Source organism: Simochromis diagramma, unplaced genomic scaffold (assembly GCF_900408965.1).
Source record: "Simochromis diagramma unplaced genomic scaffold, fSimDia1.1 OVJJ01000773.1, whole genome shotgun sequence".
Taxonomy (NCBI): Eukaryota; Metazoa; Chordata; class Actinopteri; order Cichliformes; family Cichlidae; genus Simochromis; species Simochromis diagramma.
The window spans coordinates 751,851-779,662 of NW_024386807.1; the positions used below are offsets into that span (position 1 = coordinate 751,851).

Consider the following 27,812-nt stretch of genomic DNA (forward strand, 5'->3'; position numbering starts at 1 on the left):
TCATTTATTTTGTTTAGACTGATACAAACAGAGATTTTAGAATCACAGATTTGATATTTTCTCTGCATTCAACACATTTCTGTTCTGGTTGTTACTGATAAACATAAAAAGCTGAACGCATCTTTTTGGTCACTGTGTTCTGCTGCCACCTGCTGACAGAGTTGGATATTACGCCATAATGAAAGTTTTAGAATAAAATCTTTATTTCATAGACTTGATTAATCAGATCTTTATTTGAAACAATCAAACTTGATTGATTTCTCTTTGGAAATGTGTTTCCATCTAGTCACCTGACACTGTTAGTGTGTCATGTGACTCTTTTATAATCGGAACACGTGGAAGGTCACAGTGGATCTTTAAAGTGTGATGAAGAGGAGGAACGTCGGGTCTGAGCGACCCAGGAAGCAAAGGCTGAGACTCGAGCATAGACTCCGGGTTTCTGAGGAAGTCCACAGCCTGCGCCAAATGAGGTCACACCTGTGAGGAACCAATCAGAGAGCAGCGTTCCGTCAAACCTAATGTGAGGCTTATATCTATATTCTGTGTGTGTGTGCGTGTCTGTGTGTGAGACACCAACCAATCAGAGTCCAGCTTCCATCATCCAGACACATCAGAGGACCACCAGAGTCGCCCTGAAAACACCACATTTAAACTTACACACTTACAGCTTACAGACCATCAGCACTGAGAGCACAGCCTGAGAGTCACACCTGATGTCTGCGTCACATCCATGTTACAGGTTCATCCTTTACTCAGTACGACATGCAAAAGAATCAGAATCTGAACACTTTATTAATCCCTGAAGAAATGATGTGTTTACAGTCACTCTGAGACGATAAGAGGAACAGGCTGAATTATATAATACAATGTGTTATAACGTTACAAAATATAAGAAAGAGCTCTAATATATACAAATAAGTCAATTATAAATATCCAGAATATTACTGTGTGACTGACATTTGACTCTAACCTGTAAAACTTTGTTATTTTACTGTGGAGCGTGTGCAGATAGTGAGGTTGTAACTACTGCACTGTGTGCTGTGCATTAGATGGAGGAGTTGTACAGCCACTGGCAGGAATGATTTCCTGTGTTGTTTAGTAGTGTATTATGGGTAATCTCAGTCTCCCACTGAGCGTGCTCCTGTGAGTGGCCAGCATGTCATGGAGTGGGTGGGAGGTCCAGCATTGTCCTTATCTTGGACAACATCCACCTCTTAGACACCACCCTAAGGGAGTCTGGCCCCACAACGTTACTAGGTTTGTGATCAGTTTATTGAGCCTGTTGGCATCGGCGACCCCCAACTTGCTGCTTCAGCATGCAACAGCAGAGAGGATAGCACTGGCCACAACAGACTCATAGAAAATCCTGAGCATTGTCAGACAGATGTTGAAGGACTTCAGAGACTCTGGCCCTTCCTGTATAGTGCAACGGTGTTTTAAACCCAGTACAGTTTGTTATCTACGTGTGCTCTAAGGTATTTATAGTCCTCCACCATAAAAGGGGGTCATACGTTTGCTTGTCCTCCAAAGACTGAACTATACAAACTGAAGTGAATGCTGCAGTACTTCTGTATAAAGAACTGCCGTTAGGTTCAGACGCTGCACATGTACCTTCATCTGTCCCTGCAGTCTAAAGAAGAGCTGAGGAGGTGACATGCAGAGTGTGTTGTTCAGATATGAATGGTGTCCTCCTTCGGTGTACAGTAACCTGATGACATAGGGTGGATGTTTAAGGGTTTCTGACTCAGCCCAGCACAGAGTAACCACCATTCGGGTGGATACAGTGGGTGAGAGTGTGTAAACATCTGCATGAGCTGAATAATGAATTTGATATTGTAGGAAAGTTTTTTTTTGCATGAGTTTGAACTATCTGAACGGTAAGTACTGGGTAACACCTTCTCTGTCAGTAAGTTTTCGTCAGTGAGCTGAGAGTTATTCAGGGTCTGTTTGGAGGGCTCCGGTTGGTTCTTCCTGATAAAGGCTCTGAGTTCTGGTCACTGATTAAATTGATGATGTTTAGTTCAGGACCTCTGAGGGTAAAACCTTCATTCTTTTAGCTGGTTCACCTCAGAGGTTCTTCTCACCTGTCTAACAGCCCTCCACCTTATTCTCTGTCTCCACCTGTCTACTGAGGTGATGAAAACTCTTTTTAAAGGTTTTACAGCTTCTCCTACTCTGCGACACTGAGTTGAATGTTCGGGCTGTTGTTGGAGTCAGAGGATCTAGAACGTTCCTAGTTTTGAATAAGCTGAAAATTTAGGCCTAAGACTTTAAGCTCTGATCTTTTGGTGCCCAAACTTTAGCATTACCCTGTCTGTGTTATGGTGGATGTTTGGAGTCCAGGTGAGAGGTTACCTGACAGGAGTCGACCCCTCCCTCTTGGTATCCGGCACAGAGCATGCTGGAGGTGATGGTGTACTCGGGTAGCTGCTGTTGACACAGATCCTGATCCACCAGTGGAATCTCGGCTTCCTGGAGAACATTGGGGAGAGAACCTGAGAGAGAGAGATAGGAAGTGAGAGTGACTGCTAACATGGACTCTACAATAAAGATGACTGCAGTGGTGTCATCCAGTGGTTTTCAAAGTGCAACAGCCCCAACATTTTGGGGGTTTTTTGCTTCAGGGAGCGGACATATTTGTACAAGAGGGTAGCGTGTGTTACGGAATAAATATATATTCTTAGTGCTTATTTTCTGTTTATATTGTTTTATAGAGGCCAGTATAGAAGAAACGCCACTTTGAGTTATAATGTGTGGTAAAGGTCACAGAGTACTGTGTAAGACAGGAAACTCTGCACGCTTTGTGCAGGCCTGCAGAGTACAGGAAGTGAAACTAGGTAGAGTGCAGAGCAGGAGTTGTTTTGATCGAAACTATGTGTGACTATGTGTGACGTATAACAGAACTATATTATACGCATTTGGCTTGTAATGCTATAGATTTGCTCAGGATTTGGCCTGTGCTCATCCCTTTCCGGAAAGTAATGCTTGAATAAAATAATAATTATTTTTGACCACACTGAGTCGGAGTCTTTCTCTGTCAGTAAAAGAATATCAAAGAACCGAATTTGATAATTGGTGCTGTGAACCTGGATTCTTTTATGGCTGAGAGGACAAATTTGGTCCAAGGTGGGATCGTGAAATGAGGCGAACAGAGGACCGGTCCAAATTTAAAGGTAGGTAATTTAATTAATATTTTAATTAATTAATATTTGTTTAAAAAAAAAAGCAAAGTGTGCGTATTGGATGAATTCTAAATTATCTGTTCGCCGAGTTAATGATCTTCACCATTAAATTGGCTCAGTAGTGGTGAAATTAAACTAAATTATAAAATTGTTTCAGTAGATTTCTGGTAAATGTCCATGGTGATTTTGGGGTAATTTGTGACAATAAAAGTAAAGTCTGGGGAAATATCTAATGAAAATTTATTGCTGTAAATGTTGGGGTAAATTTTAAAGTTGATGGGTTGTGTGTAATGTGAATTGTGTTGTGTCAGCCAAGAAAAACAGATTAGAGTAGGGAATTGAGCATTTGTTTCAGGGTTGGTCCCTTTTGGTCAGAAGGCTAGGCCTGGACATCAGTAAACTGGTGGTTAGAGTCCCAGTTAAATTAATTTCAGGACTGGAGTGGGACTCCTAAGAGTGCACACAAGTTCAGGGGTGAGAACCCACCCCCCTTTGTTTTGGATGCAGGGCAAGGTCCTGCAGCGTCAGGTCATCTCAGTTAGCCACTGCCAAGACTTGGGACCTTGGTTAACGGCCAGTGGTCAGGGACCACTTTCTGTGCATTGTTTGAGTGAAGAGGCCGGGCCTCAGGCGTGACCACCTCAATGTAGAGTGGCGGGTGAAGCGAAGAGAGCCGGGAAAGTAAAGCTTCCAGTCAAGCTGCGGGAAACGCTTTTAAATTAATATAGGACTTAGAAATCTGACAGAAACGGGTTAATTGATCAGCAGGTGAGACCTGGGCGTATAGGCTTTTAAAGTTGTTGAAATTGTGTAGGAACACTGGTACCAGTTATGGAAATGGAAATAATGTATCTTGGCATTTGGTGTCTTTATAAACGTGTGAATATATAAGGGAAGTGTAAAATTGTTCTTTGGATGAATGGTCAGACGTGCATGTTGTTTTGAAAGTGTGATAGAAAAGGGTGTGGCGTGTGTGTGAGAAGATTTGTTAAATGAGTTGAGTGAAGTGTGCTAAAATGCTGCTGAAAGGATTGTGTGAATTGTGCTGCAGAGCTGTGCTAAGAGAATGTTGACGTGTGTTGACAAACTGTTAATTGTGCTGAAGATTTGTGCTAAAGGAATTCTGCTAATTATGCTGAGGACTTTGATGCGAAGGATTTCTCTTGGTTAATGCTTGCAAATGTAAAGAGCTTAGTATATATATGTGTGAAGCTGTTCAGCTTGCGTGTGTGGCTGAGGGTGCATTCTTTTTATATAAAAATGAGTAGAATTACAGAGGGTACAGTATATAGAGTGTGAACATAAAACAAGAGTTCGATTAGGCTGTAGAAATTGATGAAAATGCAGTGAAGTGTGTGTGTGTCTGTAAGAAGCACAGAAGCACTGGGAGAGTGTGTGTGTCTGTGACAGGAAGTGAAATGTTTGTAGGCAGTGTGCAGGAAATTGCCTGATGTGTGTGCAACGTGAGAGAGAGAAAGATGTCTTAAAATCTAGATAGAAGAATTAGAGAAATGAAAGGGAATGATATTAAATAAATGTCTTAGTGTGTTAATACAGGTGCCCGTGGACTTGGCTCAACCTCGTGGAACAGTACAGCGGCCAGAACAAAATCATAGTTTAACTTAATTGGGACGACAAACAGTCCAGGCTTTGGCTGAAATTTCACAGCTTCACCGCTCATCCTGTCCTTATCCTGAGAAGAAGCTTAAAGGATGGTCAATCTCTTCCTGAAGACAGACAGAGCAACACCGTGGACTTGAAGAATTAACAGCAGGCAACAGACAGCAGGACTGACCTAAAACACTGAAGGGTCCAGCAGCATGTACGAATACCATCGTTGATGGAACATGCGCTCATAATCACAAGCTGGGAAGTGTACCAGTGACATCATTGTGTGAAAGCACTTGATGGGACTGTCTGAGTTCATGTTTGCCATGCTGGGAGTTAAGTGCCAAGAAAAGACTGAAAAGAGGAAGAGAGAATGAACAGAGAAGAAGAAAAAGCTGATTTGGGCCTGTGTTTGCTGGAGATTCGGGAGGACACACAGGCAACTGTGAGAAGAGGGGACGAGGACCGGTGAGAGGCGAAGGCTGGTCTTGTTAAAGTGAGAGCATATGAAAATTGGGTTGAAAATTGAGGCCAATGGACTTGTGGAGGTTTAGAAATGTCCAGTAATACAAAACCCATACATGCAATGAAGACCAGCTTACACTCATGAATGTTAATATATCACATAAATGCTAAACAGTGTAGATTTAACAGACTTAAATGCTGAAGGTTATCCATTGCTGAGGAATAACTCAGGAAGTTACAGGACAAGAGGGGCTTTTGTGAGCAGGAAAATATATGGGTATTACCAAGTGGTGATCAGATAATAAATTTAATTTTAAAATAGTAAATTGGAAGTGGTCTTGTGCTGATTGAGCAAAAGAAATGATTACTGTAGAAAGAGAAAATAAAAATAATTTAATTTTGTGGTAATGTTTTGAATATGCATTTCTGTTGTCATGGCAACTTCTTGAGATATGATTCAATATGCAAATTAGTTGAATGAGTGGAGAGAAAAAAAAGAAAAAACCTCGAGTTTCCTGCTTGAATGTATGAGTGAAGTTTGCACTGAGAGAAACATATCTACGACTGTGTGAGAGGAATCGCTGGGTAAAATATACGATAGCATGGTACAGGGTAATTAAATAAAGTCTGTGACTAAAATGCATTAGTGCGACCTGGAGAACAAATTTATAATTTAGTGATGATACATGGTCAGAAAGTGTTTAGGAAGTGCTTAATGGGAATATTAGTGTTGTACGAACTGTGCGGCTGCTAACAAAACTTTCTGTGTATTTAGCAGGTGAAACTATGTCAGTGTACCTCAGACTTTCCAGGACGCTGGAGCACCTGAGGGCAACCACTAAATATGATGTGGGGAAAATGAACAGAGGGAGTGATTTTTAAGTCTGATTTCAGACCATGTAAGTAGTAGTTAAGCCAAGAGTAGGGCAAAACCTTTATGGCCCGAAGTTCTAATGCCCACAACATATTGTTACTCTAGTAAGAAAAACTTTTCTGTGATTAATCTGGCAGATTTTGGGGTTTGTTGTTTTAGTGATAGGTTGATTCTGCCAGTTAGGTTTGGGTTGTTCTCCTGTTTTCAACAGAGGGAGTTTTTCTATACATGGACATGTCCAGGACTGGGCCCATTATTTTTGTAACAGTGCACTTAGAGAAAACCTGTCAGGTGTCGCCCTTATGGTGATGATGTTTTGTGTTTTGATGATTTAATAATCAGCTCTTTTTTTCCTCATTTTTGTTCTAAGCAGGCCTGCAAGATTGAATTAACAGCGCTGTAAAACATTATTGTGAGAGCAAATATAAGGTGAGCTTTTCCAGATTACAATGGGCTGAGGAGAAGGCTGCCTGAGGGGCCCGATCAGAGTGTGAGTTCCTGTCTAAAAGGATTGCACCGAGTCAATCCAGTCCAAAATCATAAACAATTGTTTTTTCTTTTAAAAATGATGACGTGATCTTGCTGGTGATGGAGACTGGAATAGGTTGCGTGCAGGACTTTATTATCAGCAATATCTTGTGTGAGTGCGGGTGAGTGCGTGTGCATGAATGTGTGTGACTGGACTGTGATGGACTGACGATGGGGACTAAAGTGTTGACTGACTTGACACTGAGACAAAGACTGGACCAACGTTAGGATGAGTAAATGTTGACAAACAAATCACAATGCTGGTAAGAAAAGGGTGGATGCTTTGCTTTGCTTTTGCCATGAGGATTTGGCCTGTGCTCATCCCTTTCCGGAAAGTAATGCTTGAATAAAATAATAATTATTTTTGACCACACTGAGTCGGAGTCTTTCTCTGTCAGTAAAAGAATATCAAAGAACCGAATTTGATATGTGCTAACTTATCAGCTGCTAACTTAGTTATAAGTCGGCATCCACAGACTGTAGGTGAGCATGATATCACTTGCTCAGCAGTAACATCCATTGCTTCAGTCTTAGCTGCTGCAGGTTAAACCACTCCAGCTCCTTTTTGCTTGTGTTAATGCTAGCACCATTTTGCTGTGTCAACCTGCCTTTACCATACTATAAGACTATTCCTTATTCAATTCAATTTTATTTATATAGCGCCAAATCACAACAAAAGTCACCTCAAGGCGCTTCATAGGTACAGACCCAACAATCATATGACCGCCTATGAGCAGCACTTTGGCGACAGTGGGAAGGAAAAACTCCCTTTTAACAGGAAGAAACCTCCAGCAGAACCAGGCTCAGGGAAGGGCGGGGCCATCTGCTGTGATTGGTTGGGGTGAGAGAAGGAAGACAGGATAAAGACATGCTGTGGAAGAGAGACAGAGGTTAATAACAGATATGATTCAATGCAGAGAGGTCTGTTAGCACATAGTGAGTGAGAAAGGTGACTGGAAAGGAAAAACTCTATCTCCTATAATAGCACTTAGTTCACAGGTGACCCCTTTCACTCCGCCCACCACCTGTTTGACCTGCTGGTTGGTGCCTCAGGTCAATCAGCTCATGTCCCTCCAGACTCACTAACAGCTTCTTCCCCTGAGCCATTCGGACTGTTAACAAACACTATTCCCCACACATTCTCCTGCCCACCTGCCCACCAATCTGAGCCATGGTCTGAGTAACTCTCATCACTCAGGCCACTAAGTGGTTAGGGCAAGTCCTTTTGCACTACTTTCAAGCACTTTGCAACTTGTTCTGTATTTTGTACCTTTCAATTGTTTTTTTTTTTTTTTTTTTTTTTTAGGAAATATATTTCTCTTGATTGTTCCCTAATCCTGATTGGATCTATTTTGAATTGTCGGAATTACATCTTGTTATAATAACCAGTACAGTTCTGTTTCATTCATTCCTATTAAATATTATCTGTAGGGAGAATATTGGAGAATATGTAATTCAAAATACTATCTTCCAAGCAGAGACAGAATTTACAATTAACCTGAATAAAGCGTTTGTTTAGAGTTTGTGCTGCAGATGTGGAAGCTGTTACGTTTCGGTGTTGTCAGTGTGTTGTTTTTGGCGTGACTGTTATGTGTTTCCTGTTTTACTTTGAAAGTCTGTGTTATCTTAGTGTTTTCAGTTTACGTTTCCCTGTCTCGTCAGTTCTGAGTTGCCCCAGCTGTGTTTCCCTCTTGTTGTCCATTTTCCTGATTGCTCCCTCTAGGTATTTAAACCCTGTGTTTCAGTGTGTCATGGTCGCGATCTCCCCCTGTGTTGTAAATAAATAGTTTGTTGTACATAGTTGTGAATGGGTTTGTCAATACTTTCGTTATGGGATATTTTCGTTTTGGGATTTTGGTGGAGAGCCTTCGTGGTTTTATTTTCCTTATTTCTGTTTTTCTACGTTGCACCCCGGTTGCCTAGGCCGGGGTGTAACAAAGCATTGTACATCCCAATCCAGTATCATAACAAAACTACAGAGTCCGACATTATTTTGGCAAAGAATTATAAGAATTATAATGTTACTGAATTTACGTTTACCCTTAGCCAGCAGTTTTAAATTTCCCTCAGTGTCGCCTGCTCTGGCCCCTGGAAGACGATTGACTATGGTTGCCGATGTCTCTAGCTTCACATGTCTGAGAACAGAATGACCAATTACCAGAGTCAGTACGCTACCTTCGGCTGCATCAGCTACAGGGGCTAGCTACGGGTGAATGAAGGGTGCGAAGCCGAGTCTCCAATTCAGTAATCCTGGCCTCCAGAGCTGCAAATATGCTACATTTGTTACAGGTATCATTACTGCCAAAGGAGGCGGAGGTGTAACTGACACAATGAGCAGGAAAGTGCAGGAGGGACACGTGAAGAGGCCATGCTGCTAGCGAGTCGGCTACGAGCTAAGCTAAGATAGAGAATCAGTAAAGACACAGTGAGTGAATACTTTGGCTATAAATTAGGGAGTGAGTACACAGAGAGTGTGCTTCGGATGAAGCACGTGAAGATTATACTATGAAATAAAAATTTATCTATAAGTTTTTAATTAAATTGCTACACAGACAAGCTACACAAAAACACCACTGTGTGTTGGAACCAATGACTGTATAAAACCAATGACTTTTATACAGTCACTGGTTGGAACGGAACAGGAAGTGATACTCTACCGCAGAGAGCGAGAAACCAAGTAACAGCGCCACCCAAAAAGGTAATCATAATAATAAGCCTTAATTTAATTTAAATACGCAAGTTATAAAAGCATCCTCCCCCTGTACAGGTGTTATGAAGAAGTTCATTGGTAATGAACTTTATGATAGAGAACAGGTGGACCTGTACAGGACGAGACTGTGGAGGTCAAAGGTTGTGCAACCTGGTGCTAGGTTACCGTCAGTGTTTCGGCCCCAGCCAGCGATGAAACATTTTCTTCCTGCTGTGAAATTCTGACCTTCAGGTGGTAAACACACTGGCTGGACCCACTCTGAAACACACATGCACATTTATCAGCGCCCTGCAGCCTGCCTCCACCCATACCTGTGTTTTTGTGCCGTTACTGACGGGTGAAGTTGATTGGCTGCTGCAGATGCATCATGGCGATGTCGGCCTGTTTGGTCCGTCTGTTGTACTGCTCATTGAAGATGATGCGATCGACTTGTCGGGTCTGAACAGCCTCTGAGGTTTGATCATTCTGAGCGTGAAGACCGAGAACCGCCGACCATGATTGGAGGTCAACGTTCTTCCTGCAGAGACAGACGTGCACCTACGTCTTCATGTCCAACATCAACATTAACACTTGTTAGCGCCCCATGCAGGCAGCAGCTGTGAGCCTCTCACCCATAAACGCAGTGAGCCGCAGTCAGCAGCCAGTCACTGCCAATCACTGAGGCTCCACAGGCATGACGTCCCTTCCACTGAAGAGACACTATCCACGGCCATGCACCCTCCTCAGCATTAACCCCGCCCACCACTCGGCCAGCACCTGACAGTTAGCACAATGTGACTACAGTCAGGCTGAAACACGATCAGGATCATGGGTTCAGGTCATTCATACTCTCACCTTCATCACCAGGTGTCCTGTGCTCTGATTGGTCTGCCTCCCTTGAGACATTTGTGACCTGACGGACTCCACACGCTGAAAAACGTTTCATTTCATACATAAACATACATTCACTGAGCCTGAAACATGTCTGCATTTCTGAGAGTACTCACGCTGGTTATTGCAGGCCAGTGACATCACTTCCTCTCTGTGGCAAGTTTCACTGTAACACAACAAGCATTAACATCCACAAAGAAGGTCATGAAAAAGACCTGACCCAAGAGCATGTTTTGTGAGGTCAAAGGTTAGGGAAAAGTGGCAGAGTCCTGTACATCATATTTCTTGAAAAAGTTGTCGCCCCCCCAGCTTCAGTTACACCTCAATGACCATAATCTCTATGAACAATTTCAGTCTGGTTTCCACCCCAATCATAGCACAGAAACTGCTTTGTTAAGGATTACCTATGACCTTCTGATGGCAGCTGATTCTGATCTCCTATCCATCCTCATTTTTCCTGGTCTTAGTGCGGCGTTTGATACCATTTCTCACAATATCCTGCTGAACCGGTTAGCATCCATTAGCATTAGTCATACCCCCCTTGCCTGGTTTGCCTCATATCTCTCAGACCGCACTCAGTTTATCCAATTTAAATTACACTCTTCATGTCTCTGTCCTGTTTCTGCTGGTGTGCCACAGGGTTCAGTATTAGGGCCTCTTTTATTCATCATCTACATCCCATTTTCCTAAACCTAACAGTAATAAAACAAGTTTTACTTGTTGGCACAGCCTCTATCTTAACCAAATCCCACAGTTTTTCCATTAACACTGAAAATTCTCCTACCCTTCCCCGGTTTGCATACTTCCACTTACATAATATTAACTGACTCCGTCCCTTCCTTCCTCCCCATACTGCTGCCATCCTCGTCCATAGCCTTAGTACTTCCCGGACTGATTACTGTTGTTCCCTCTTATTTGGTCTCCCTAATAAATCCCTTCATAAACTTCAACTTCTTCAAAATTGTGCAGCTCAGGTCTATTACCCCAATTCTTCAGCAGCTTCACTGGTTATCCATAGAAGCCAGGATAAACTTTAAAATCTTACTTCTCACGTACATTTAGGAAAACTCACCTAAATGTTCATCTCCTCTACCTAAAGGACCTTTTAGCTTCTTTTAATAATGCTATCAGAGATGCGAGGGCTGCCTATTTCTCACATTTGGTTACAAAGAGCAGAGGTAATCCTAAGGTGCTTTTTAACACCATTAGTGACATTGTTACTCCTGCTCTACCTGTGGCTCCTATTTCATCTAATGAAGACTGAACATTTTCTTTATTTTCTGCTTGCAAAGATTAATAACATAGGAATAACTTCTTGTTATTCAGCACCTGTTATCTCAATCTCCACCCCATCTCGGCCCGTCATCTTGGATACTTTCTCTCCTGTTTCACTACCTGAGCTGGTAAAACTAGTGAATTCAGTGAAAGCATCCTCTTGTCCTCTTGACACTGTACCTGCATCATTATTCAAAAATGTCTTCCAGGTTATTGGTCCATCTGTGCTCACTCTAATCAACTCTTTACTGGCGTCTGGTATAGTTCCAGTTTATTTTAAAAATGCTGCTATTCTCCCGCTTTAAAAAAAGACCTCAGCTAGACCCCTCTGTTTGGAGCAGCTACAGACCAATCTCCAAAGTACCGTTAATCACTAAGCTTCTAGAAAAGGTTGTGGCTAAGCAACTTATAGCGGCTCTGGACAAACATAGCATTTTTGATAAGTTTCAGTCCAGCTTTCACAGAACTCACTCCACAGAAACAGCTCTTCTTTGGGTCTGTAGTGACATTTTGATGAGTAATGATGCAGGAAAATGCTTGGTCCTCCTTATGTTGGACCTCACATCAGCTTTTGACACTGTTGACCATCACATCCTCTTCAAAAAGCTTAAACATTGAGTTGGTGTATCGGGTACTGCCTTGGAGTGGTTCTCCTCATATCTACGTAACCGATCTTTTTCTGTGGTGGTCTCCGGTTTTAGGTCATCCTCTACCTCCCTTACTTATGGTGTCCCTCAGGGTTCGGTTTTGAGGCCTTTATTGTTTTTAATATATCTTCTCCCCCTCCAGCACATAATGGGCTCTTTTGAGGACATTTCTTATCACTGTTATGCTGATGATATTCAGTTGTACATCTCTTTTAAGCCCCAGGATTTATCTAAGCTTCAGCTTCTGAATGATTGCTTAGATTCCATCAAACGTTGGATGGCTGCAAATTTCCTCCAATTCACTGAGGGGAAAACTGAAGTCCTCATATGCGCTCCGGACAGATTTTTATCCCAGATAGTGAAAGCCCTCGGTCCTCTCTCAGTGTATGTTAAATCCTCTATCAGGAATTTAGGTGTCACTTTTGACTCGACTCTCACATTGGATGGGCATGTGAAATCTCTGGTTCGGTCTTGTTTTTATCACTTAAGAAATGTGGCTAAGTTAAGCCCTATTTTAACTTGCCCTGAACTGGAGATAGCTATACATGCATTTATTTCCTCATGCTTGGATTATTGTAACTCTTTGTTAATGTGTCTAAGCAAAGGTTCTCTGGATCGTCTGCAGGTTGTGCAAAACGCTGCAGCTAGGCTCCTGACAAAATCCTCCAAGTATTCACATGTGACACCATTGCTATTTCAGCTACACTGGCTTCCTGTTAAATTTAGAGTACATTTTAAGATCCTGGTCTTGACATTTAGAGCCTTGCATGGACTGGCACCAGCCTACATCTCTGATCTGCTACAGCCCGATGTCCCTAGCAGGTCCCTGAGGTCATCTGATCAGGGCTTACTTGCTATAAAACAGACTAAGATGAGAACTAAGGGTGATATGGCTGATTGTGACCCACACCCATTTTCACACCTTGGCTCTCATCAGGGGGTCCTTTTGTCCCCCTGTGGGGGGAAACTCCCACTAGGTTTAAATCTGGGACTCTCCACTATTTGACCTTAGAACTGAAGAAGCTTCTCGGATGAGAGGTGAAACGTCTTCAAGCAACTCAAAGAAGTCCAGACGCTTTTCTTTCCAAGCTCCTTAGACTACGATGACCTGGATGACTGAGAACCTTCACAGACATATGGGTGATAGAGCTTCTGCCACTGTGGCCTCAAGACTCTGGAACTTTCTCCCTCATACATTAATAACTGTTGACTCTGTAGTTTTTAAAAAACAACTAAAAACTCACCTTTTTAACAGTTTTTGGTTAAATTTCTGCCTGCTTTATATTGAGTGTTTTACCTTTTTATATATTTGTTATCTTATGTGCAGCACTTTGTGATTCTGTCTAGAAAGGTGCTATATAAATAAAATTTTATTTATTATTTATTTATTATTTATAAGTGTATCCAAAGCTTGTCCTTCCTATCTGTGTGATCTGCTTCATATCACCACTGTTTCCCGCCCTCTCAGATCCTCACCTCCTATTCATCTTGTGGTTCCTGCTGCTTGTCTTACCACGATGGGGAACAGAGCCTTCGGTTCAGCTCCCCAGCTCTAGAACTCTCTTCCACCAGCCTTAAGAAATGCAGACTCTCTTCTCTTATCTACAGCTCAAAACACATCTGTTCAAGCCTGCTTATTCGCTTTAGTAAATGGTAAATGGCCTGTATTTATATAGCGCTTTTACTAGTCCCTAAGGACCCCAAAGCGCTTTACATATCCAGTCATCCACCCATTCACACACACATTCACACACTGGTGATGGCAGCTACATTGTAGCCACAGCCACCCTGGGGCGCACTGACAGAGGCGAGGCTGCCGGACACTGGCGCCACCGGGCCCTCTGACCACCACCAGTAGGCAACGGGTGAAGTGTCTTGCCCAAGGACACAACAACCGAGACTGTCCAAGCCGGGGCTCGAACCGGCAACCTTCCGATTACAAGGCGAACTCCCAACTCTTGAGCCACGAGTGCTGATTTTGTCTGTTGTCAAGCAATTTTAACTTATTTTATGTATTTTAATAACTATTTTCCTTTTTAGTTTTTCTTTTGTAAGGTAACCTTGGGTTTCTGAAAGGCGCCCTAGTTCTGGTTTGGTTCTGGTACCTGATGTTGGTTTTCAGTGTCCCATCATTGCTGATTGTGATGAGAGCAAACGGCGAGTCTTGTGGCCGAGCCGGCAGGAACGAGGCCTTCCCTGACCTGCAGGAAACAAATACCAGATCTGAGTCTACGGGCCTCTTCAACATTTCCTGTTTCTGTTGGAACCTTCAGTCCAGCTGGAACAATCAGGCTCACCTGACAGACAGATGTAAGAAAAAATTAGCTGTTCTTCAAAGTTTCCAGGATTTCTGTATTTAAAAATCAAACTGTGTTTAACACTCAAACAGTTTGACTAAAGTCCTCAAGCTTCCAGAGAGAAGTAGTTACCTGTATCCGAGGTACTGACAGGTGAAGTTAGACAGTTGAGAGCTCCAGGTGTCAGTGCACACCGTGAACAGAGAAGAGACAATTTGAACCTGAAGCCGACTGGAACCATTTACCTGCAACATAACTGATACACAAATTTCTTAAAACCTGAAGCAGAACAGGTGCTGTGGACAAACTGGGGTCACGTGACTAATTTAAGAAGATGTTAGAGAACTTCCTTGTCACTGTCTTTAGTGAACATCTGCTCGATGAGCTCATCCACCAACACCCACCAACACCAATCCACAAACACAAAAAACTCCTACCGACATTAAATTATATAAAATATTTACAGATGATTAGATTCTGTTTTGATTCACACACTTTGGGGGCAGCATGAAATCAAAATGACCTGATACTGTGTATTTATTATCAGTATTGATTATGAGTGACTTACCACATTTGGCTTCATCAGAGCTGTCGGGACAGTCGACCACACCATCACACTGATTGTTACCATGGATGCAACTTCCTGTCTGACACTGGAACTGACCATCAGCACACGGAGCTGTTCAAACGTCACATGAGCTGTCAGTAATCAATCAGTACATCTTTTGTCATGTTCACGTACCGGCAGGCAAGGAGAGAAGGACCCAAAATGCAGGTTTCAGTGAGGCGAAGTAGAACTCAAAATAACCGCTTTATTAGCAGGTAAACAGCGGACCAACTAAACTGGGAAAATACAAACTAACAGGCAGATACACATGGACGGAAAACAGAGTACAGAATGAAGGTGAGTAGACATTAACGATGCGACAGAGAACAAAGGTAACACAGGGCTAATATACATACGGCAGTAATCAAGGGATGAGGCAGAGGAGGGGAACACACCTGGGAGAAATCACAGCTGACGAGACAGGGGAATAGTAAACTGAGCACACTCACATAAGACACAGACCTTCACAATAAAACAGGAAACTCAGACACAGGGAACCAGACAAGACGCTGAACTGAACAGACAGATTCGCAAACAGACGGGGTGACGCCATAGACAGACAGAGATACAGACGCAGACTCAGAGGCAGACCAAAGAGAACTCAAACAATAATAATCATCATAATAATAAACTAGAAAATGATAATAATAAACTTAAAGCGCTGGGTCACCGACTCAGGACCATGACATCTTTGCTGTCTCTTCACGTGTGATGAGCTCACCTGGTGACCCCAGGTTGACCCCAGAGGTGAAGTTGGCTCTGAATCCTTTCCCAGAAACTGAACTGTCTGTATAGAACCACACTGTAACTTGATTGGCTGTTGAGAAGAAGTCATGGGTGGGGCCATTTCCTGTGAGGACAGCTGGGTAAGACAAAAAGAGAGAAGTTATCACTTGGGTCAGCGTAAAATTCACTTGGACGTCTTCTGGTGAGGATAAAGCTGCAGAGGATTGTGGGTAAACACAACCTCACCCAGTAAGGTGGAGTTAGGCCCCGCCCCATCCCGCACTTCCACCATATCACTGGATGCTTCAATGTCAAAGTCCAGGAAGTGGAGCTGAATATTGTGACCTTCCCCAGCATGCAGAGTCCACAGACCTGCAACAGAACAGCATTATGAGTAATTACAACCTGCTGCCAGGTAAAAACGTCACACGTTCTCAAGTGAAACCAGTGATCATGTGTAAATACAGGTAGGCTGAAAGCAGACAGGTTTACTCACACTCTGCCCCATTCCCATAGGATTCTGGGTAGTTTGGTGTGTTGAATGTAGAGTTTGGCTCCCAGAGGTCAAACGGGCCTCCACAGTCAGCTGGACCGATCAGAGAACAGAGGTAGCAGAGTATCAGCATCACAGGTGTGTCATTTGATTGTTGGTTTTTTCTCTGTGTGTATTACTGTAGGGTCTACCTTACAATATAAAGCGCCTTGAGGTGACTGTTGTTATGATTTTGCGCTGTATAAATAAAATTGAATTGAATTGACTGGTACAAAGGACAATTACTGACATCATTAAATTATCAGACAAAAGATTCAGTTTACCTGCTATATCTTATCTGTATGGAAGTATGGTTATTTCTCACCTAGTCTGTGGTGGGGGTTCTCAGCTGGTATGTGGGTGGGGTTTGTTTCTCACTGCAAGCTCTGCATGCAGCGCTGCGGGGGCTTTTTGTTTTCCTCTGCTGGGATAACTTGTTTGGACACACCTTCTCATTTAATAGTTTTTCTTTATTTTCATGACTGTCTACATTGTAGATTCTTAATGAAGGCTTTAAAACTATGAATGAACACATATGGAATTATGTAGTAAACAAAAGTATGAAGTAACTCCAAACATGTTTTATGTTTTAGATTCCTCCAAATAGCCACCCTTTGCTTTGATTACTGCTTTGCACACTCTTTGGCATTATCTCAAGGAACTTGAGGTGACTGTATATCAAAAAAAAATTCTGGTACTCTACCAGAGGCCTGAGAGCTTCAGGGTCCTGCAGTATCTTACCTGTTCCTAGGACAGAGATCTCTGATGTTGTTTCTGGGATCTGTTGGAGCCACTCGCCCAGTTTGGGGATCACTGAATGGTCTGATAACCACTGGGACCACTGTTACCTTCACCCTCCACATCTTCTCGAGCTCTTCTCTGAGCCCTTGGTACTTCTCCAGCTTCTGGTGTTCCTTTTTCGTGACGTTGCTAAAATTTGGTATAGCTACATCTATCACTTGGGATGTCTTCCTCTGCATGTCTACCACCACTATGTCCGGTTGGTTAGCCATCACCATTTTGTCCGCCTGTATCTGGAAGTCCCACAGGATCTTAGCTCGGTCATTCTCCACCACCCTTGGGGGCGTCTTCTGGACCTCCAGACCATATTCGGCATAGATGTTCCTGTACACTATGCCGGCCACTTGGTTATGGCGTTCCATGTATGCCCCGCCTGCTAGCATCTTACACCCTGCTGTTATGTGCTGGATTGCCTCAGGGGCATCTTTACACAGCCTGCACCTGGGGTCTTGCCTGGTGTGATAGACCCCAGCCTCTATGGATCTTGTACTCAGAGCTTGTATCTGTGCTGCCATGATTAGTGCCTCTGTGCTGTCTTTCAGTCCGACTTTGTCCAGTCACTTTTAGGATTTCTGGATATCAGCCATCTCCACTATCTGCTGGTGGTACATACTGTGCAGGGGCCTGTCCTTCCATGAAGGCGCCTCCTCATCCTCCTCAGTCTTGGGTTTCTACAGCCTGAGGTATTCACTGAGCGCGGCTGGGGCCATCTTACTGATGTATTTGTGGATGTTTGTTGTCTCATCCTGGACTGTGGTGCTGACACTCACCAGTCCCCGGCCTCCTTCCTTCCGCTTAGCGTACAGCCTCGGGGTGCTGAACTTGGGGTGAAACCCTCCATGCATGGTAAGGAGCTTTCTTGTCTTGATGTCAGTGGCTTCTATCTCCTCCTTTGGCCAGCTTATTATCTCAGCAGGGTACCTGATCACGGGCAGGGCGTAGGTGTGCTGACTTCTTAGGACTTGCCTGACCCTCTGCATGTGCCTGTTCATCTTAGCCGCTATGACACGAGCTTCCACGTGGTACTGAGGCAGGTTATTGGTCGGTAGTTGGAGGGGACCGGTCCCTTCTTGGGGTCCTTGAGGATCAGGACTGTCTGGCCTTTGGTTAGCCATTCTGGGTGTCTCTTGTCAACTAGCAGCTGGTTCATTTGTGCTGCCAGGTGCTCGTGGAGTGCAGTCAGCTTCTTTAGCCAGTAGGTGTGAACCATGTCATGGCCTGGTGCTGTCCAACTCTTCATACTGGAGACCCTTTCTTGGATATCTGCCACTGTGATGGTTACTGGACCCTGTTCAGGGAGGTTGCTGTGGTCTGCCCTCAGATCCACTAGCCACGGAGCATTGCTGTTATGGGTTACGTCCTTCTTCCATGTGCTCCTCCAGTATTGTTCCGTCTCCAGCCTTGGTGGTGCTGTTCTCATATTGTTCCCTTGCCACTGAGAGTACACCTTGGCTGGTTCTGTGGAGAACAGCTGGTTTATTCTCCTGCCTTCGATCTCTCTGGTGTACCTCTTCAAGTGGGTGGCCAAGGCTGTGAGTCATTGCTTGGCAGTTTCCAAGGCCTCAGGTATGGACAGCTTGCTGTACTTCTTAGGCACCTTCTTCATCGCACTTTTCTGCAGCTCTGATAGTTGGCTAACCTCCCTCTGTGCTACCTTGATCTTAGCCTCTAGCCTCCTTCTCCATGCTGCCCCATGTGGCTGTTCAACTTATATCCAAGCATCTCACTGATCACTGCTGCCGTGGTGTAGATCAGCTTGTTAGTGTTGATAATCGTGGCTGTAGGTATCATCCGTAGTGCTGCATTAACATCATCTAGCAGACCTTCTGAGGGTACTTCATGTAGTCTTGGTAACTGGCTATGGGGGGGCCGTGGTTTCAAGCTTGGCCATGATCCTATCTTTCAGGTCAGTTCCTCTCACACTCAACGATCCTTCTTTTGTCGCAATTGGGGCTTAGTACCCAATCTCGGGTGGGGGTGATGATATCTCCCCCCTGACCTGGCATCCTGACTCCTCCTTGCCGTAGCATTTGTGTTGTACCTCGTCAATCTCTAGCTGTGAGAGCAGTCCCTTCTTTCAAATGTTGGAACACCGAGCTAATAGTCTATCTATCTATCATCCATAACTATAGATAGATAAATACACACGCCATCAAACGATTTAACTCCCTGCTGCAGGTGCGGGGGAGGGGAAACAGGAGGACAGAGGGGGGCGGGACTAACTAAGCTGCAGTGTTTTTTGACTTACAATAGTTGAAATGTGCAACAAACTTTGGCTGTCTGCATCTCATCAATGAGTATATTTCACTAGTATTCTGATTTATTCTTATTATATATTCTGTATTTATATATGTGTGTGTGTGTGTGTGTATATATGCTATAGTTTTATGCCAATGTTCATACTCTCTCATTCCCCTTTATTTGATATTCTAACTCTGCAACTTCTGTCGGTGTTCTGCTAATCTAATCTAATCTAATCTAATCTAATCTAATCTAATCTGATCTAATTTGATCTAATCTGATCTAATCTGATCTAATCTACTTGGTATGGGGAGGGGGGGATTTTTTTCTCACCTGGTATGGGGGGTGTGGTTGTTGGAGGTGGTACATTGGTGGGTTCAGGGGGGGCGGGCCCACAGGCATCAGAGGTCAGTGTGATGTCATCCAGAGCAATGTCATTCAACATCCCTCCTTTCTTCAGAGCTTCAAACGCCACCTTCAGAGGTCAGAGGTCATGCCAATGAATCACTTATTGATCACCTGACTGATCTGTGGACTTCCTGTGTGATTTCACTGACCATAGCCTCTGATGTCAGGTTAAGGGTCACCTGGCCATAGTTCCAGGTGTCGCCATAGTCACCATCTTTCTGGAATATGGTAACATCAGATTCCATCAGCAGCCGGACTCTGAGCTGGTGAACATCCTGTCCAAACATGTGGTACCTGCCCACAGAGGTATTCACCATAATCAGATCACATCTGTACGCTGATTGTGCAGTTTAATTCAGAGCAGCTTAAAATACCATGTAAGGCTGCCACTAAATTAACAGATTGCTTGGACAGGTTGAACACTTAGAAATGTAAAAATACATAAAAATGTTATGTAGAACTGTGAGGATCACTCTTCAAACCTTTGATCTGATTTAAATAAACACAAGGTAATTAGGAAGATAGAACCTAGCTGGGGAAAACAAAGCACAGGTGAACTAAATCAGACTAATGAGATAGGGGAAGGAAAGCAGAACACAATGCACACTGGACAAGAGACTATCAAAATAAGACAGGAAGTAATGAACACAGTGACCCAGGCCTAGAGACACAAACTTGACCAGAGACAGAAGCCAAAAACACAGAGACAAGACTGAGGGTACGGAATAGGAATACAAAGGACCATGACAATGCCAGCCCACTCAGCTGAACCCACTCACCTGATACCCTATTATTAGCAATCAAGAGGCGCTCTATCTTCAACCGGGTCAAGTTGAACTACAAACACCACCACCATCAATTTCTTACTCTTAAAACCCCCAAATTACTATCCAAAATATACAGAATGCTTTCCAAAACAGATGAATCAATATCACTTCCTATTGCAAAATGGGAAGCGGATTTATCAGTTAACTTAGACCTAAACTTCTGGTCTCAGATTTGCCTAAAAACCTTTCATCTAATTAGAAATCCCAGTCTTCAATTAATTCAATACAAAATACTACATAGAGTGCACTATACAGGTTATCGGATGTTCAAGATGGGTTATACGTCTACCAACCACTGCTCACACTGCCAAACCAATACACCGGACAATTATATCCACGCTCTTTGGTTCTGTCCACCAGTTCAGAAGTTTTGGTGCGAGATATGTGAAGACTTATCGAGAACACACATGCATCAACACTACAATGTCAAGAGAAAATCCACGGGCGTTCAAAATAACATAGGCTCTGACTCAGTTTATCGCTCTGGATGATCAGCCACTGTCAGTCGTGGATAACATAGGATTTTGCCGTCTTCTCAGCATACTCGAGACGCAATATGAGATTCCCAGCCACCCATACATCACGGGCATAATGGTGCCAACACATTTTGAAAAGGTGAAAAAACACATGCATAATCTCATGCATCAGGTTTCAGCCTTAAGTTTCACTACAGACATTTGGACAAGCAGTGTGCGCTCGATGTCACGCCTCAGTTTAACGGCGCAGTAGATTGATGAGGAGTTTGTTCGTCATCAAGTCACACTACATGCAAAGTCGTTCAGGGGCTCGCACACTAGCTAAACCATCGCAGCTGCTTTTCAATAGCATGCCCCAGATGTGGGATATACTGAAGACGTCCATCCACATAGTGCTCCGGGACACCGCAAGAAATGTGATAAAGGCCATGAGTGATGGTGAGCTGCCCAGCCTACCTTGTACTGCTCACACTCTCCAGCTGGTTGTTCATGAGGGCCTTCTGTCACTGAAGAGTGTTGCTGATGTGGTGGCAGTTTGCCGCAAAATAGTTGGACATTTTAAACATTCTGCTCTGGCCAGCTCCCGTCTCAAATACATTCAATTACAGATCAACCAGCCTGAGAAACAGCTCCAGCAAGCTGTTCAGACCCACTGGAACAGCACGTTTTATATGATACAATCATTGATTGAGCAGAAACGGGCTCTGGGAATATTCGTGTCTGAATATGGACTCCCTGATACGCTCATGACTCACCAGTGGACATTGCTGGAGAAAGTGATATCTGTTCTGGGTCCATTCGAGGAGTTAACTCGAAAAGTCAGCTCTGCAGATGCAGACATCACTCCAGCAGTCACAGTGCTCCACAGATTTCTAACAAGGGAGACTGATGAGGACCATGGGATCAAAGCAATGAAAGGAACCTTGGCTGCAGCTGTCAGGACGCGGCTCACTGATGTGGAGGAAAACCCACTCTATAGCATCGCCACTCGACTCAATCCCAGGTGAGTGTGTGCCTGTGTGTTTACCTTTGACTGTGTGTGACTGTAATTGTGTGACTGTGTGTGAATATGACTCTATGCAACTGTGTGTATCTGTGACTGTGTAGTTAACTGTGTGAGACTCCAGCGTTCAGATTGGCTATCTATATGTGAATATGAGTGTGTATGTATCTGTGTGTGACTGCAAAAAAATAGGATGCTAACCTATTGTCAGCTAACCTTTTTCTTTCTCTGTTTTAAATATAAACATCGTTTTTTTTCCAGCACCATAGCTGCTGGAAATGCCAAAGAGATTCTGCAACTTGAGCTGCTAAGGTTGCCTGGAGACAAGCAGGAACATCATGACCTGAATGAACCACCTTCAAGAAAAGCACGCAGTAACCAGCCCACTACTAGTCTGGACAGCATGTTTGATGAAATTGCTGATTAGGCACCAGCATCGGTGGGCAGAGTTGTGGTAGGTTCTAGTGTAGACTTGGAGACGTATCTTGGAGAGGCCGCAATTTTACGAGAAGACAAATCACAACAATAAAAAATGTTATGTGAATCTGAAAGCTGTAGACAGCACTAAATTGTTCACTGTTATTTTGTTTGGATATATTATGGATATTCTGCAATCATTTAACATAAGTGTTTATTTTATTCTGAAACATAATTTTTATTTATTTTATTCTGAACAGAAGTGTTTATTTTTCAATCTGAAAGCTGGAGACAGTCCGATATAGTTCACTGATATTTGTTGTTTAAAATGTGGATACTGGGGTTCATTAATGTTATGTCTGAAAGCTGGAGACAGTTCAAAATACTTTAGTTATTTTGTTTGTTTGTTTACAATATGGACATTTTGCAATAATTTAACAGAAGTGTTTATTTTTTAATTGAAATTTTATTTTTCTGGTCATTTTTATTAATATTTTATTTTTTATCAGCAGAGAATAAAATAAAACCTGTCCTCCAATTCACTGAATTTTTTTTCATGTGTGTGGTGGAAGTATTGGTTTTTGTACTTGTTTTTGGCAAGTAGTCAGATCCAATTATCGCTATTGTATGGGTTTAAAAAGATTTGTACTTTTTTCTACAGTTCATCCTGGCTTTTTTAGTTTTTCAAAATGAAGCTTTAATGTGCTTCTGTTGTGTAAAAGGTCTCTTTGTAGTCAACAGGTTGCCTTTGCAAGCGGTGTCATGTTTGCTGGAGTTAGATGACACATTTAAAGTCTGCATTTTTCTCTCTGAAGTTTGGCATTTGCGGTGCAAGACTAAAGCTAGGAAGATTATGATGGACCTCTCCCATCCCAACAATGGATTCTTCTCACTGTTGAGGTCTGGGAAGCGCTTCCGCTCCCTCAAGGCCAAAACAGAGAGAATGAGGAGGAGCTTCTTCCCCCAGGCTATTCGGGCCCTGAACCAGGTGTAGGACTGGACTCTCACACACATCACATCACCACACGCACTCTGGTTTTTCTTCATGCACACTTCCTATAATTTATAATCTCTTTCTGCTATTTGCACTTTTTTTTTTACTGTAAATTTCTAAGTTAAATCTGTAAATTTTGTATAACCTGTAAATTGTAAATACTGTAAAACCACTGTCATTTAATGGTCGGGCATTGCATTGCACAGCTACAAGCATTTCACCTCATGTCATACTGTGTATGGTTGTGTGTGTGATAAATAAAATTTGAATTTGAATTTGAAAAAACTCGTTTAAATTACTTGTTCTCTTTTAAAGAACTGTCATCCTTGCAGGCTGCTTCTACATAAATAGATGATATCACATGAGTGCCCAGTGGTGTAATTTAACAATGATATTTTGTTACCAGAAGCTCAGACACATGGGCTGCATGGATGGAGTCAGAGGAAGGCTGTCGAGCCTGAAGCTCTTCTCCCATTGGCCAGGACTCTTAGAAGTGACAATGTAGAAACCTGATGGCATTCAATACAAACTGATTAATTGGAGTCAATCTTTAAATCATACTGACTGATGATTCAGTAGTAATGATCTCCACGTGAAACTCACCTGAGCTGTTACCCAGCGTGTGGTCGACACTTGGGCCAGTTAAAGTCGGAAAAGTGGGGCCTCTGATTCGAAACCAGTCCCCGTTATCATCTTGCTGCTGCCTCCAGAAACACATGCCCTGCTCGAAGTTGCAGGTGAGCTTCTCCTCGTCTACACACAAAAACACATCAGGTAAAGGGAACGCTCAGAGAACATGTAATAGTCTGTTTATCACATCTTACTTGACAGCGTGGAAATGTTGGCTGCACTGTACGTGGCTATGAACCCTGACAGATTGTTGATATCATCAGAGGTGAACTCCACAGTTGATTGGTCGGTCAGCAGCCACACATTTCCAGGAGAGGTGGAGCCTGAGAACTGAGCTGCCAATCATTAAAACAGGAGGTGAGCCATAGGGTTAAGGATAGCAGTTGTGGTCTGTTCAGACTGACTGTGGGATTCACCTGTGAAGACTTTGTTTGGTCCCACACCTTCATAAAGCCTCAGAGTGTCGCTGTTTTCTTCAGTTTCAAAATGAGGGAAGGTAACCTGAACTGAAAGTCCGTCATCAACCCTGAAAACAACACAACTCTTTATTAGTGAATGAAAGAGCTTGTTTTAATGTCTGTTTTACAAAGAACTCACCATTCATGCGTTGGGGTGTGTCTGTTACACTGAGTGTTATGGTGTGAATGTTACTGTGTGTGTGTTACAGGGACCTATTAGGACATCCTGATATTAATGAATTACAGTAAATGGCCTGTATTTGTATAGCACTTTACTTAGTCCCTATGGACCCCAAAGCACTTTACACATTCAGTCATCCACCCATTCACACACTGGTGATGGCAAGCTACACAAGGTTCAAGGTTCAAGGTTCTTTATTATTTGTCACATGCATAGTTATACAAGTATAACACACAGTGAAATGTAGCCTGACACGCTCCTCGACATGTGCAAAAATTGGGGGGGGGTGTAGAGGAAGAACATTATATATATATATATATATATACAGACATATAGTATATACACTGGGTGAATGTGCAGTAGTAGCAGCAAGCAGGTGAATTCTGTACATTAATATGAATAGATATCTGACTATTTTACAGGATAGACAATATAAACATATTTAAAATTAAAGGAATTGAAATGTACATTGTGCCTTGGTTTAGTGTCTGGAAGAGTCCTGACTCAGTCAATTATAGATGATGTGAGAGGGCGGGTGTGTGTGTTTAGGGCACGGATGGCTTGGGGATAGAAGCTCCTCTTGAGTCTCTCTGTCCTTGCCCGGAAGATGCACTGTAGCCAGAGCTGCCCTGGGGCGCACTGACAGAGGCGAGGCTGCCGGACACTGGCGCCACCGGGCCCTCTGACCAGTAGGCAACAGATGAAGTGTCTTGCCAGTGGTTTGTATCATATCTATCTAATAGACTCCAGTTTGTGCATGTAAATGGAGAGTCCTCTTCACACACTGAGGTTAATTATGGAGTTCCACAGGGTTCAGTGCTAGGACCAATTCTGTTTACATTATACATGCTTCCCTTAGGCAGCATCATTAGAAGACATAGCATACATTTACACTGCTATGCAGATGACACCCAGCTCTATCTGTCCATGAAGCCAGATAACACACACCAATGAGTTAAACTGCAGGAATGTCTTAAAGACATAAAGACCTGGATGGCCGCTAACTTTCTGCTTCTTAATTCAGATCAAACTGAGGTTATTGTACTCGGCCCTGAAAAGCTTAGAAATATGGTATCTAAGCAGATTCTTACTCTGGATGGCATTACCTTGGCCTCCAGTAACACTGTGAGGAACCTTGGAGTCATTTTTGACCAGGACATGTCCTTCAACGCACATATTAAACAAATATGTAAGACTGCTTTCTTCCATTTATGCAGTGACGCTGAAAAACTAGTTCATCCCTCTAGCAGATCATTACATGAAGGAACCTTTTAAAAAAACACAAGCGCGTCCATGCTCACAGGTGTACACACGGGTGCTCACACACACAAACTACACCCTTTTTGGCTCCTACCTCAAAGCACACAGTGCGCTGTTGATCTTACGTGCTGCACAATAATGTTTAATATTTAGTATTTACTGTCATATTCCCATATATCATTGTGATGTTGTTTATTCTATTACTCTTGTTTTCTTCTGCTTATTTTCTTTTTTCTTTCTCAACAGGTGATCCAGGTGATCGATATATGCATTTTTTTTTCTCTGCTCATTCTGTTGGTTTTTGTTTTTTGCCCTTCTCCCCTGTCCCTCTTCTCTGCTGTTTTTCTTTCCCTCTTTCTTTCTCCCCAGTCAAGTCTGTCCCGTATTCAGCAAGTGAAAATAAAATAAACAATAAAAAGTGAATCAAATGGACCATTACGGCAAGGCTGGGATGATCAATTTGGTAAAGTAAATCCGTTGGGCATCTTTCTTTGCCTTTAGACAATAATTCTGATGGCAAAAGAGCCAAACGGGACAGGCAAAAAAAAAGAAAAAGAAAAAAAGAAAAACTAGTTCATGCATTTATTACTTCCAGGCTGGACGACTGTAATTCATTATTATCAGGATGTCCTAAAAACTCCCTGAAAAGCCTTCAGCTAATCCAAAATGCTGCAGCAAGAGTCCTGACAGGGACTAGAAAGAGAGAGCAGATTTCTCCTGTATTGGCTTCCTGTTAAATCCAGAATTCAAAATCCTGCTCCTCACATACAAGGTCTTAAATAATCAGGCCCCATCTTATCTTAATGACCTTGTAGTACCATATCACCCTATTAGAGCACTTCGCTCTCGCTCTGCAGGCCTACTTGTTGTTCCTAGAGTATTTAAAAGTAGAATGGGAGGCAGAGCCTTCAGTTTTCAGGCCCCTCTTCTGTGGAACCAGCTTCCAGGTTGGATTCAGGAGACAGACACTATCTCTACTTTTAAGATTAGGCTTCAAACTTTCCTTTTTGATAAAGCATATAGTTAGGGCTGCACCAGGTGACCCTGGATCCTCCCTTAGTTATGCTGCAATAGACGTAGGCTGCCGGGGATTCCCATGATGCATTGAGTTTTTCCTTTCCAGTCACCTTTCTCACTCACTGTGTTAACAGACCTCTCTGCATTGAATCATATCTGTTATTAACCTCTGTCTCTCTTCCACAGCATGTCTTTATCCTGTCTTCCTTCTTTCACCCCAACCAATCACAGCAGATGGCCCCGCCCCTCCCTGAGCCTGGTTCTGCTGGAGGTTTCTTCCTGTTAAAAGGGAGTTTTTCCTTCCCACTGTTGTCAAAGTGCTGCTCATAGGGGGTCATATGATTGTTGGGCTTTTCTCTGTATCTATGAAGCGCCTTGAGGCGACTTTTGTTGTGATTTGGCGCTATATAAATAAAATTGAATTGAATTATCCCAGTTTTAATCTCTTTACATTTCCTACCAGTACATTTTAGAATTTATTTTAAAAATGTAATCCTTGGAGTTCAAGCCCCAGCCTGTATTTCTGAACTTCAAGGACCCTACATCTCTTGCAGTTTTAGATCTTCCAGTCAGAAACTGTTACAAGGTGTGAAAAAAAGTCATTATCAGCAGAGGTTTCAGGTAAAACCATTGTGAGACCCTGCCTCACCCTATCATGAAACTTATGATAGTGTCTGGGATGGCATCTCAAAACCGGATTGTAGGAGGCAGACCTCTTTCAATCCATCTGTCTTCTCTGTCCAAAATCTTTTCCTGTTGATGTGGCTCTTCTATCTTG

At 43.0% G+C, this 27,812-nt stretch overlaps 1 protein-coding gene across 1 annotated transcript in view; it reads right to left on the bottom strand.

The window, feature by feature from the left end:
• The window catches only part of tmprss15 (transmembrane serine protease 15), a 40,322-nt gene continuing 12,510 nt past the window's right edge, over positions 1-27,812 (bottom strand). Inside the window, exons 9-28 of the mRNA XM_040027144.1 lie at positions 24,535-24,644; positions 24,313-24,453; positions 24,092-24,241; positions 23,892-23,997; positions 19,921-20,065; positions 19,697-19,838; positions 16,286-16,375; positions 16,036-16,161; positions 15,785-15,925; positions 15,025-15,135; positions 14,589-14,712; positions 14,265-14,360; positions 10,354-10,403; positions 10,202-10,276; positions 9,979-10,123; positions 9,703-9,884; positions 9,533-9,625; positions 2,356-2,495; positions 578-632; positions 1-477 (exon numbers count right to left, since the gene is read on the bottom strand). Coding sequence (XP_039883078.1) covers positions 344-477; positions 578-632; positions 2,356-2,495; positions 9,533-9,625; positions 9,703-9,884; positions 9,979-10,123; positions 10,202-10,276; positions 10,354-10,403; positions 14,265-14,360; positions 14,589-14,712; positions 15,025-15,135; positions 15,785-15,925; positions 16,036-16,161; positions 16,286-16,375; positions 19,697-19,838; positions 19,921-20,065; positions 23,892-23,997; positions 24,092-24,241; positions 24,313-24,453; positions 24,535-24,644 — 2,356 coding nt within the window. The 3' untranslated portion in view covers positions 1-343. The remainder of the gene's footprint in view (positions 478-577; positions 633-2,355; positions 2,496-9,532; positions 9,626-9,702; positions 9,885-9,978; positions 10,124-10,201; positions 10,277-10,353; positions 10,404-14,264; positions 14,361-14,588; positions 14,713-15,024; positions 15,136-15,784; positions 15,926-16,035; positions 16,162-16,285; positions 16,376-19,696; positions 19,839-19,920; positions 20,066-23,891; positions 23,998-24,091; positions 24,242-24,312; positions 24,454-24,534; positions 24,645-27,812) is intronic.